The sequence below is a fragment of the Dermochelys coriacea genome, chromosome 25 (assembly GCF_009764565.3).
Source record: "Dermochelys coriacea isolate rDerCor1 chromosome 25, rDerCor1.pri.v4, whole genome shotgun sequence".
Taxonomy (NCBI): domain Eukaryota; kingdom Metazoa; phylum Chordata; order Testudines; family Dermochelyidae; genus Dermochelys; species Dermochelys coriacea.
The window spans coordinates 15,509,975-15,523,210 of NC_050092.1; the positions used below are offsets into that span (position 1 = coordinate 15,509,975).

At 48.4% G+C, this 13,236-nt stretch overlaps 1 protein-coding gene across 1 annotated transcript in view; it reads right to left on the reverse strand.

Annotated features, from left to right (window-relative positions):
- Window positions 1-7,898: 7,898 nt before the first annotated feature.
- Window positions 7,899-13,236, reverse strand: part of ARHGEF18 (Rho/Rac guanine nucleotide exchange factor 18) — a 90,776-nt gene continuing 85,438 nt past the window's right edge. Inside the window, 1 exon segment of the mRNA XM_038383641.2 lies at window positions 7,899-13,156. Within this exon segment, the coding sequence (XP_038239569.1) occupies window positions 13,011-13,156 (146 nt within the window). The 3' untranslated portion in view covers window positions 7,899-13,010.

The window sequence follows — 13,236 nt, forward strand, 5'->3', positions numbered from 1 at the left end:
CTGTTTGTGTAGCCCCTGTTTTGTTCACGCTGCCAGGCAACGGAGCTCTGGTTCTCAGCCACCTCCCGCTTTTGCGGCAAGGACAATGTTGTTTTTGCTGCTGCAGCACCATTGAGTCTCCATCTGCTTCCTGCCCATGGCGCTGGGATGTTATCTGAGTTCTGGGCATAGCGTTTGTCTTCGATTGTCACTTCTGCTGGAGCCTTCATAAGCATCCACAAGACATTTCCCCGCCTTGCACTATCTTTAGAGCAAACTCTGCCTCTCATGGGGAAAGGGCACCAGCCGCCTCCTCCATGGCTGGATCTGTTTGCTCAGCAAAGGGCCCTGGCTGCTGTGTAATAAAGACCAAGAAACTGCAGTGGGTTGCTCTGGCCTCCTTGCCATTCCGCACTGAGCACTGTCCTGCCCCCAGCTCTGCCCTCTCCCCGTTGAGTGAGGCTTCTAGTGCTACAGAGGGGACACCTGGGGAAGCCTTGGCCCCATGGGCCCCAGCCATGTGCAACACAGACCAGCCTTCCTGGCTGGAGATGCCGGCTCCTTCGTTGGCATCTGCACATGGATCCACTTGGGAGCTGGGAAACGCATCGTAACCACGTTAGCACCTGTTAGACTGAAAAGGCTGCAATCCTTCCACAGAAGCTGCAGATCCACTTCAGGGGCTGTTTGCTCACTGGAGCAGAAACCCACCTGAACTAACCATTTGAGACTGAACACTGCTCGAACCAGACAGCCTTTGGCACTCGCAGCTGCGGGATTTCCTGGGCACAGGCTCCCATGGCTGGGCGTGTGCCTCCCCTTAGCCAGTCACATAATTGGTGCAATGTTAATGTTCAGGCCTGATTGTACACAAAGCCCCAAGCAAGCTGGACCTGACTTGCACAGCTGCCTACAGCTCAGTTCCAGGAGCCTCCAAGGCTGCTGCAGGTTCCCTCTCTGAGTCGGTTTCTTTGGTTTGCGTGATTGCCTGGAGAGGACCCTGGACGTTCTGGACCTGGCTGGGGACATTTAAACCGCTCAGCAGCGCAAACCAGTTTGCAGACGTCAGGAAGGAGCAGTGAACATTTCAAACCAGCTTCCCCGTCTGACCGCCACTGTGTTTCCTCAGTCACCGGGTTTCCTCAGTCACCGGCAAGGCTCTATGATCTTATCAGCAGCCCAAGGATGAGCATGTTAATGAGCAGCCAGGCTGTTTCCAGCATGGGAACCAGCTACAGCAGTCACAGCCCATGCTGTGCTCAGCACAGGCCAGCGGCCAAGCACTGGTGCCTCAGTGAGTCACCATCCAGCTGCTAGGCAGGGCACTGTGCCAGGCTGTGAACCTCGCTCAGCTGAGCACTCGTGTGCAGGTGGCAGCAAGAGAAGCAGGAGCTGGCCTTGCCCAGGACAGTGTTTCTGTTGCCCAGTCACACGACGGGCTGATAGCTGGGTTAGCCCAGGGACTCCCGGTGCCATGCCAGAACCATGGTTCAGGAGGGAAGGCAGCCCTGGGAACCACCGGGGTCCATCTCAGCGATGAGCAGCCACAGGCTATTGAGTCCCCTCTTCTCCAGTAGCACTAAGCCTCCCACAGCATTATACAGACTGGCTAGGAGCCGCTCTAGCTGGGTGGTTGGGGGATGGAGAGAGGCAGTGAGAGTAAGGGTCCGTTTCTAAGCAGGACGTTTGTCAAAACCCCTCAACTGCCTTATCTGGAGCACTTCTAAGATCAAGGGAGTCCCTCTAGGCAGCTGCTGCCCAGGCCATGCTCCAGGCAGGAAACAACAGTAAATATTTCATAGCAGTTATTGGCTCGGCCCCACCCAAAAGCCAAACCTGCCTGGCATGTTGAGCCAGTCTGCTCCCTCCCTCCTTCCCCTGTGCACGCTGCTGTGCTGGGACAGAGCTTTACACAGCCACCGCATCCCCTCGCGGGGACCTGCCTGCTGGGACTGCCAGTGTAATCCAAGCCCTGTCCACCAGCCTCAGCTCGGGGCAGTGCACAGACCACTGGGCCTGGGTGTCCCCAGCACCATAGTATCGAGGCCCGGCACTCGCTGGCCCCCGGGGTCTCCAGGCATGGCTGCCACTGCTTTGACAACCAAGGCTCTTATGCTGCAGGAACCCAGATTGCTTGTGGGGCCCAGTAGTCCCTATTCTCCCGCCCCACCTTGCTGGAGGGCTCCAGCCGCCTAGGAACCTGCTGAGGAAACACTGCCCCAGGAAGCACGAGGCTTGGCGTTCCCTCCCAAAGACTGACGCCTCCTATGAGATGTGAGCAGTGAGAGAAGGCCCCTAAGCAGCTCCCTGCCACAGGTTCCTCCTCACCTCAAAGCCTCCTGCAGCACTGGCCCAAGCTATCGGAGAAGTGGCCTGTCCCTCCGGGCCGGGACGTCCTACAACAGCTGTGCTGCAGCAGAACAGAGAGACCCTCACATCGTGGAGACAGGCCGGGCCTGGCTGCCAGGCGCACTCCTGCCAAGCGAGAACAATGGCTGTACACCTCGCTGTCCTCGCAGCCCAGCCCTGTGACTTCACACGCCCAGAGCACGTTCCCCCCGCACAGCCTGGGAGTTGCACAACCAGATTCTCAAACACTGAGCAAGTATCAGATACTAGACAGACCGACACCCCCCCGATGGCCACACAGCCAGGCAACTGGCACACGTGGCCCAGTGTTCAGCAGGAAGTGGAGCCTGGCAGCTCCTCAAGTGCCTTGTGCAGCTGGCATTCGAAGGGCCAAGAAACCCCAGTCTGCAGACCAGCCCTGGCTGTCTCGCTTTAAATCCTGACTTTCAGAAAAAGCTGAGAAGCCACAGTCACAGAACCAGCAGCCGAGGCCAGGCCGAGCTGAAAAGATTCAGGGAGGGGATAGCTCAGTGGTTTGAGCATTAGCCTGCTAAACCCAGGGTTGTGAGTTCAATCCTTGAGGGGGCCATTTAGGGATATGGAGCCAAAATTGGGGATTGGCCCTGCTTTGAGCAGGGGGTTGGACTAGATATCTCCTGAGCTCCCTTCCAACCCTAATATTCTATGATTCTCTGCCAGCTGGCCCTGGCGCATGGGGGGCCTGTCCACAGCAACAGGCTATCGCAATGATGCCTAGTTGGGCCCCCACGCCGCACCTGGCCCAGGTGGCTGCAGTGCTTGGAACACGCCAAGTCACAAGCAGCAGCCTCGGTTAGAGAATCAAACGCTGAGGCAAACGTTCCCACAATTCCTCCCCTTGGGTTCCCAGCTGCATCCTGGGAGTCATCTCCTGCCACTGGCACATGGGGGACACACCAGGCCAGCCCTGCTGCTCTCAGGCCTTATCTCCTCCTCAGGCTGGGTGCCCATGTTATCCGCTCTGACAGAGCGGTAACGTTGGGACCTCTCACTGCACGGCTGGCGAAGATCACGCGTGGCTGCGTTCATTATCCATCGTCCTCTGCTGCCTCGTACACTGGGGTGGAGATGTTCCTAGGACACTCTCCCACTCCTCGTGCTTCCTTTGGTCACAGTCACCCCTCCCCAAGACGCCTTGTGCTGTAGCCACCATCCTGCTAGCCAAGGAATGCAGAGGATGCTCCTTAATCCTCACTTTGAAGAGTCTCCATGACATGCTGGACCACGCCAGGAGTTACTGGGTGTATGGTTTAGTCTTGTCCAAACATCCAAACGTGACTGAAGGGAAAAGAGCTTTCAGATAACTGGAAAGGCACCCGTCACAGAAATACTGGAACAGCGTTATCCATGCTGAGCCGGCTGTCACGCCTCAGGGGTAGGCTGCCTGCCAGGCCCCCCTCCAAGCCAATTCAGTACTGGGTGCAAAGTGTTCTGCTTCCTAAAGGGAAAACTCCCCTGAGCCAACCCTGGAAGACTGGACTTTGTATCTGGAAGACGTGGTTCTGCTGAGGAGCTGACACTACGTAAACAAGATGCTTTCTAAACCCCAGCGACCTCTGGGGGAATTGGGGGGACTGGGTGGGGGGGTAAATAGGGATTTGTGGATGTTATACATGCATTTGTGTGCACAGCGTTTATATTGGATGAGAGAGTTATTAAGTGGCTGTGTTAGTACTCACTTTGTGTGGGGCTGTGATCTGTTATTTTTTGGGTCCTCTAACTGAGGCACAGAGAGAGGGAAAGTGACTTCCCCAAAGTCTCAGAGCAGATCGGGGGAGGGATGGGGAATAACCTCCCTTATTGTATTTACTGTTATTTTCTCTCTCCTCTTTTTGCTTTGATAATATTTAAACTTGAACCGCTGTGGAGCTTACCGAGCAGTTTAGAGTGAAACCTCCATCACTCATTTGAAATATTTGCGCTATCAAGATTTAGCTGTCATGCCTGGTGCCAGCCTCTGCTTCTGTCTATTGATCTCAGCATTCTGGGGTAAAAAGAAAAGGAGTACTTGTGGCACCTTAGAGACTAACAAATTTATTAGAGCATAAGCTTTCGTGAGCTACAGCTCACTTCATCGGATGCATTTGGTGGAAAAAACAGAGGAGAGATTTATATACACACACACAGAGAACATGAAACAATGGGTTTATCATACACACTGTAAGGAGAGTGATCACTTAAGATAAGCCATCACCCACAGCAGGGGGGGGAAAGGAGGAAAACCTTCCATGGTGACAAGCAGGTAGGCTAATTCCAGCAGTTAACAAGAATATCAGAGGAACAGTGGGGGGTGGGGTGGGGGGGAGAAATACCATGGGGAAATAGTTTTACTTTGTGTAATGACTCATCCATTCCCAGTCTCTATTCAAGCCTAAGTTAATTGTATCCAGTTTGCAAATTAATTCCAATTCAGCAGTCTCTCGTTGGAGTCTGTTTTTGAAGCTTTTTTGTTGAAGTATAGCCACTCTTAGGTCTATGATCGAGTGACCAGAGAGATTGAAGTGTTCTCCAACTGGTTTTTGAATGTTATAATTCTTGACGTCTGATTTGTGTCCATTCATTCTTTTACGTAGAGACTGTCCAGTTTGGCCAATGTACATGGCAGAGGGGCATTGCTGGCACATGATGGCATATATCACATTGGTAGATGCGCAGGTGAACGAGCCTCTGATAGTGTGGCTGATGTGATTAGGCCCTATGATGGTATCCCCTGAATAGATATGTGGACAGAGTTGGCAACGGGCTTTGTTGCAAGGATAGGTTCCTGGGTTAGTGGTTCTGTGGGTAGTTGAGGTTACTTCATATTGCTTAATTTATGTTAAGAATTAAAGAGACATCAGATTTTGTTTGGAAAGGGGTGATGTCTGCTACTGTCCAAAGGACTAGGGGCAGGCCTGACCCATCCCACGGCAGCCTCCCGAGGATGTTTCAAGGTAGTAGTTTTACTCTTGGCTTTTTTTTTTTTTTTTTTGGTTTTAAGAAAAGCAGCCCTGGAACAGAACGCAGCTGGGCCCTTGTCGGAGATCCCTGTGACACTCCAGTGCTGCCAGCTGCCAAGACAAGTCGCCTCAGGCATCACCCCTTGTATGCCGAGAGCAGACTGGCCCATTCCTGGGGTGGGAAACTGGACTGGTTTTGATTTACAGAGGTGATGAAGCAGCATATTCCCTCTCTCAGCAGCACAAAATGGACCCAGTATTCTCTGAGTGCTCTTCTTTCAACATCTGGCTCTCCAGTGGCGCTCAGATGCACATGCAGCCGAGCCTCCCACACATTCGCAGCATGAAACTTGTCATTCCCCATGGCTCAAGTGATTCATCCTTGGAGAAGGGGTGATGGTTGGGCTGGAATTTAATCAGCATCAGATTTGAAATGAGCAAAGGCAGGTGGAGCTGCTGCCCTTGCTGAGGTACTAGGTTTACTATTTGCTCACAACTGGTTACGGAGTCAGGCTCTAGGGGGGACTATCAGGGAAAACTTAGAACAGAGCAGCTGCCCAGGGGCTTCACAAACTCCCTCTCCCGTGCGGGGAGGCAAGAGCAGAAGTAGCTTTATACAGAGCAGCAATGATTTGCCCAGAGCCTCACCACAAGCCAGCATCAGAGCTGAGAACAGGCCCCTCGGGGTCTCTGTTCCCAGCCACTTGCTCTCGCCGTGGCCTGTGCTTCGTGACAGTTATTTGTCTCCCTTGGGCTTTAGTGAGTCTGCCGCCGCTGGCAGAAATATTCCCGTCCCGCTGCCTGACTGGCACATCTGCATGGCAGATGCGGGTGAGCAATTACGCTGGAACCACCAGCAGCATGAATTTATGGCGGACTTTCAGCCTGAGCTGCAGCCTGGAATTGGCCCCTCCTCCCCGGCTGCAAACGCTTGCCGGTCGCGCCATCTCTTCGGCACTGGTTTTTGGGCATCCTGAGTTTTCCGAACCGCTTTCTCCGTGCTTGTCTCATCCACCCCCAGCACTGCCCCTCTTCTCACCTCTCTACCCTGGGGTCTTTGCTGGGACTCCCCCACACAGCTTGCGGCACTGAAGCAGCAGCTGTAGTTTGTGCAGGTCATCCTGTCCATCTGCCCCCACCTTCCCATTTCCCTGCAGCACAGATTAGACCCGTGCACTTTGCCCCAGCAACGGGGACATCAGCACTTCCGAGAGGCAGCTCCTTAGTCTCACTGGCAGCAAAGTCCTAGTCAGCCTGAATTTTCCTTTGGCCGCTGTTTGTTAGCTCTTGCTCTGGGAACACTGCATACAGTCTGGGCCTCCCAACTTTGTTATTAGTCACCTCACACCCTGAGATTTAGTTGGGCAAGACTCCAGCCCTACTAGCAGCACTGCCTTTTAGTTCCAGACATAAAGCAGCCCCCCCACCCAGCTGCTGTTCAATATTTAAAAAAGAAATATTGCACTTTGGCTAGCTACCCAAACAAACAGGAAATGCATACAACAGTGACCCCCAGTGGCCACTGCAGCTGAGCACTGAGAGAACTTACCAAGGGGCCAAAATAAGCCCAAATGTTTTGTCCTCCAGGCAGATGCAAGTAAAGTCAGGATCTATTTACATGGCTTTAGAGCTCCATCCTCTGAAGCATCACTCAGCTCTACCAATAAATCTGTCAGTGTTGACATATGCTGGGAAAATACTTGGGACCCTCAATCTAATATGAACTTTGAAGACCCACAACTTGAAATGCTAAGAACATTTCACAGGTGAAGAGTAGCTTCCAACAGAGATAGAGCCCAGATCCCTCGATACTACTTTGAGATTGATATGATTTTACCGTTATTAGACAAATCTAATCATTCAGAGTATGCCACATTCACACACGTATGCACATCTGGCCAAAGGGTTCCTCAGCAGACTCCATATGGAATGGATGGATAGAAAATGCCTTCAGTCTGCTGGAGTCCAGGACCCCCTGCTGCCTTCTCATTTTATCTGGTCTATCCCCTGAGCCTCAATCCCCTGCCAAGGCCAAGGCAGGCTGACTGGGGCTTCCTTTGGAGTCCATCAATACTTAGCATTGTGAGGAGCTCCCCATAGAATGCGCATTGTCAGACCTGTAGCAGGGGCCGAGTACAACTAGTCAAACGAGTCCCACGCTGGAAATACCTAGCAGCAGCCACAGGCTGACACAGAAAGAGTTCGATACATTGCAGATGGAAACTGATTGACTGAAGCAGCACCAGCGACATCTCAAACCAGACTGGCCCCAAGTTGCTGTCTGCCAATGTAAGGTAATTTCCTTCCTTCACACTCCCACCACTACACTGTATTTCTGCCATTCTGGGCCCAGACCCCTCCATGGGGGCTTCAGCTCCTTGGAGATCTCTGTACTTGTCAAGACCCTTGCACCTGCCTGACTAACTGTATGCCTCCCCCTTCCTCTAGGCAGCAGATGTGGTGTCACTCTAACACACAAGGAATTTTGTCTGTAGGGCAGAAATCCAGATGTACATGAGAAATGGCTGCTTCTCTCATCTGTTTTAGGACAGCATTTAATCTTAAATTGAAATAAAAGCGTCTTAAAGCAACTAGTTTTTGAGGGTATTTTTATTGCTGGAAGTTGGCTTCAGGTCTATTGCTGCTCTGAAACCCTTCAGTGGAGAAACATTGCAATCACTGAAAAAATAAATTGTTTGGTGTGCTAAGATCACGTTTACAATTAACCAAGAAGTGCACAATTCAAGAGAATACTAACATTTAACCATTGACTTTACAAATAAAATTAAGGACTACAAAGAATTTGAATTACTGAATTATTGACAGTAGAGAAACTATTTACAATGTTTACATCCTAACAAAAGGAAAACAACTGAGACATTTCCCCAACAAAATACTCAATTTAAATCCCATGTAACCCTAAATCGTGATTATTCATGAATCATTGCAGCGCAGGGGGCCTTTAAACCAGGCCTAAGACTAAACAGCATTAAGACAGTTCACAACTCACTGGGCAAGATACAACAGGATTTACTTTCATGAGCATTTACCTTGGTACAAACAGAAGAGGAATTTAAAATAAACCTTCCTAAAGTGCTCCAATTCTTTTCAGTACAAAAATATAAAACATTGATTAGAAACATGGCACAAGTGGAATTTGACAAGTAGCATGCACACACAATGGATAAAGGGCAGCTAACTGTTTCAAAGGTACTGGACTGGCCTTGAAGGGGGGAAGGCTGTTCCCCATATTTCTCAATGAGCAGGGTTTGTAGCCACGGCAGAGCTAAAATCTACTGTAAAGGGAGATTTTAAAAATGTTGGGAACTGGGAAGACGACAGAATGCTCCTGCGCTCTCCTGTGGGGAGAATCTATGCAACGAACTGGTGCATCACTCGCTGGCATTAGCGGAGTTTCAGGGAATTGGGTTCTGCAGGATCAGGTATAAGGATTTTTTTTTTTAATTATTTTTAAACCCTATTCCAGTCATATATGCTACTTTGATTCTAGGTATTTTGCCATTTGCTTTAACAAGTGTCATGAATGGACTCAAACAGTCACCTGCATCTGATTACAGGACTTCAAAAATGGAGGACCATTTAGAAAGGCAGAATTGCCACCATTTTACTCGGAATTATCTGCTTGTCCAGGCACACTGGTAACTGGTATGCAGTGAACAGGCATCTCTAGAAATCAGCAACTCTTCCCCCCAAACAGGGAAATAGATTCCAAAAATCAACTTGCTGGGCCTGCTGCACCTATAATTCACAGCTAGGAAAGTCAGATGCTAACAAAGCACTTAAGATAGTGTGTCAGAGTGAGCTCAAACTTGATGAAGATATTGGAATCGTAAGGCATGAAACATGAAATGACAGCAGTTTGAACTGACAGAAAAAAGGAAGCAGCCTTTGGATTGGATTTTAAAACTAAAGATCAAAGACTACAAGCAACCTTAACATTTCAAAGCAACAATATGAAACACTCACATCATCCATAATGGTAAGGCTGTGACGTAAAGTGAAGAACAGCCAAGTAGTTCAAAGGACATGCTGAAACTCCCACCATACCTCAGGGCAGTAAAGGACCAAAGGGTGAGTTCAGGCAGGAAGGGTAGCATGGAGCTTCTGATCTGTAGCAACAGTATTTAAAAGCAAACATTTTGTAGTGAGCTTCCCCCCCTGCTTAAAATAAGCAAGTTCTTCACTGAGGAGCATTAGAAATATGCCAATTACCCAGACTTGAACAGCATCTTTAGAATCTAGTCTGCTTCGAAGGAATGGGTTTAAAAACTAGTGCTGGGTGAAATACCCCAAATGAACTATTTTTTAAATGACAAAATTTGTCTTGTGACATTGAAGGAATTTAATGAAATTTCAAGGCCTCTGAACAGGTGAATTTTTTTAATCACCTTTTCCCCTCAGTTCCACACAAATGATTTATTTTGCATTTTGGTAGGTGAATGTCATGTTTTGGCTTAGAGCACTGGAGAGTTACAGATTTTGCACACACTATCATTAAGATAGCACATCATTCGCTAATTCGCTGTCATGCCTCTTCAGGCCGGTCACCGCACAGAAAAATCACATCAATGCCTAGCTTGGCACTTAAAAAACCCAAACAAACCTGAGTTTGACTCGAGACCAAGAGTCAAAGGGGTCCAGTCACCACACCAGATAAATGCAACCTCCACAAATGCTAGCAGCAGTGAGACGTTGCATTGAGGCAGATGCTGACTCTTAAGGTAGCTCCTCAGTTGTGGACTGAAGGCCCCATCTGGGAAGGAGCCCTAGGGATGGTGCCCAAGAGACACCATGTCTGCTCACTTGTAGCTACAATCACTTCCTGGGAACAACACTGATAAAGCAGATGTTTAAAACTTGGGTTATGTTTCCGATGAGATCTCATTACAGACCTGGCAGTTTCAGGTGTCACTCTTCTACATCTAAGAAGATTTATTGCAGGGAGGGGCGAAGACAGCAGCAGCTACATAAGCCTTGTGGGGCCCATACACTATTTATCTCCCACAATGTTAGAATGACAAAAAGAAAACAAAGTAATTGTTTCGGAAAATTGGTTTAAAGACCCCATCCCCGACCTGGGACCATGGACATAAGTGTAGCTCTGTGCTAAAGCTCCTGAACCCCGGGGTTCTAAGAGAATGGCCGAATAGAATTTCGGCTTGGAATGGAGAGAATACAGCAGCCCTGCACTCCTGCTGCTTTGATGTACGTTTACATAAGGAAATGTGTGTGTGTCTATTATACAGGACTGGAATTGCAGCATCAGCTGATCAAATAAAGCAATCAACCCTAACTGGGCGGCTCGGTGGGCCATGGTGCAGGTTAGATCAGAACTCATCTTACTCTAAGGAGAGAAGAAATTCCAGCCCAGCAGCCAAGAGAGGGTGAAGAAGAGAGACTGTCAAATGAAGACAGAGCCACAAACTCCTCATGGTCCCATGTCCTGACCACTACTAATGGGACACATTAACGCAATACCATGATGCCAGCATCAGGCTGTCTCTTGATGTGACATTATAGCTCTTTGCACCTCGGCTCCATAACAAACCGCACAAGCTCTGCCAAGCTGCAGATCAGCAAGCAGCACTTCAACACCACAGCCAAAGGGGCCTGATTTAGAAACAACTTGTCTCAAAACAAAAAAAAAATTCAATAGGAGCTTCTAGAGGGCACTTCTCTGGAGATAAACCAAATGACTTGGGGCCTGATTCTCTTCTCACTTATACCAGTATAACTCCACTGGCTTTAATTGCATTGCTCCCGATTTCCAGCAGATGAGAATTAAGCCAACAATGTCCACGGCAGCATCACCGGAGATGGCACTTGCCCAGCATTGCAGGCACAGGGCCACTTGGCTTCCAAATTTCTGTTCTTCTCCCCCCCGGTCACAGATTTCCAGTATATTTGAGTTTCCCAGGTACAGCTGAGCTTGTTTGGGGCAATAATCCTGCTTATAGCATTTAGCCACTTTGAAACCAAGACTGTATTCTGCAGCAAATACTTATAAAACCTCCTAGGCTTCCCTCATTGAACAGTCAAAAATACTTGGGCTGAACTGAAGTTACTGACATGCAGTATTTTATGTGTGTGTCTTACGTGCTCTGCCCGTTCAGAGGGAACAGTTTATTTAAAGCAGAAACAACTCACTTTTCTCTCAGGCTCAAATAAAGCAGCATATCCAAATGCTTCTGGCTGGGAAATTGCCGACTTGTGCTGAAATGATTTTAGCCAGGATTTTGTGCACCAAATCTACTGCAATCATATTTTGGGAAGCATTTCCCCAAACTTGCTAAGGTTGAGAAAGACCTGTTTCCCTTCCTATGGCATCATCCCCTCAGAACAATCCCTTTTGGTGCATATCATTGTACACAGTATATTTGACCAGACACTTCCATGTACTAGGTTACATGTTAATTAGATGTAGTGCATATTCAAGAACTGAGATGCACACTGGAGTCCTGTAATATGCTGAATGATTTCCCAAAATGCACACTGCTATTTGAGCAGAATGGTGTTAACTTTGTCAACATTCCAAAATTCACTAAACCCGACCCATCCAATAAGAGGAAATGTCAAAGCAGCTGTAAGATGATTTAGTTAATGGTAAATTATTCTAAATATTCCTTATTCCCTTCATTCTTGACACAGTGCTGCAGAGCACTCTCTGCAATAACAGCAGCTTTGTTACATTCCAGTCCTTAGGGTGATGTCCACTGAGGTGGCAGACAGACAAAGATCCAGAAGACGAGGTTAGACAGGACAGTAACCAACTGCATGCTGAACCAGCTCTTTATGGTCAGCATCTTCAGCTGGAATAAAACCCCAGTCTCAAAGTTAATTTTGAACCAACATATGGTTTTTGCTTTGGGAATTTTTACACACTCACAGACATGGAGATGGTTGTCTACTTGTTGAGTCTTTAAGGAGCCTTTCCCGAAGATGGACATCAGACCTAGTGCAAGTGATTGCCAGGGAATACTCTCCTAGCTCAATTCTTCATTACCACGTTAGAGAGTTTATACATGTCCAATCCTTTGCTGCCACAATTAGGGGGAGTTTTTTGGCTCTTGGATTTTTTGAATGTTAAGAGGTTTACAGTCCGTCTTACATTTTGCACGTGCAGTAAGCACATGTTCCACTGAACTCAGTAAAAGGTACAAGATGCTATTCTTTTCATGGGAGTGGGTAGCTCTCCTCTGTCACGCTGGTTGTGAGAAGACTGGCTTGCTGTCCAGTTAGTTATTAAAACAAAATGAATAATCCATTACACTGATCACTGCTCTGTAAAGACAGAATTAAACTTCTCAGCCATTTGAGGGCTTATTCTTAAAACTTGTACATAAAAATCTGAGAGGCCCAACATCAACTAAAATTGACTTGCTTTACAAGATAAAAGATCTACCAAGAGCTACTGCAAATTCACCAAAGAGAGCAAATTACAGTAGATGGCAACATTTTAACAGGCTTTGAATTTATACACCTAAGTCAATACTTTCCCATGCTTGGAAAAGTTAAAAGAAAATGTGTTACTATGGTGAATTCATTTTCAGCTGTCAGTAGAAAAGCCAACCAAGCAACACTGAAATCCTGATCCACTGGGTCAGTGGTGGAAGGACATCCACGATGCTGACCTTCTGTTCTTTGAAACGGCATGGCACAAGGACCTTCTTGAACAGGAAACATTTAGAAAAAAATGACATCTTCCTTGCAGGTATCGTCTTCAGCATTTATCAGGGCTGGCGGAGAGGCCACCAATGTGTGGACGTGAACACTGTTGGGCTTGAATGGATTCACTGCTTCGGGCTGGCTGTCAGCTGGGCTGTAACTCTCTATGGGAGAAAGAGGGAGAGGAAAGACTCACCACAGTACACAAGAACGTCTCAGCACAGAGAGGCCTCTCACAGGCAAG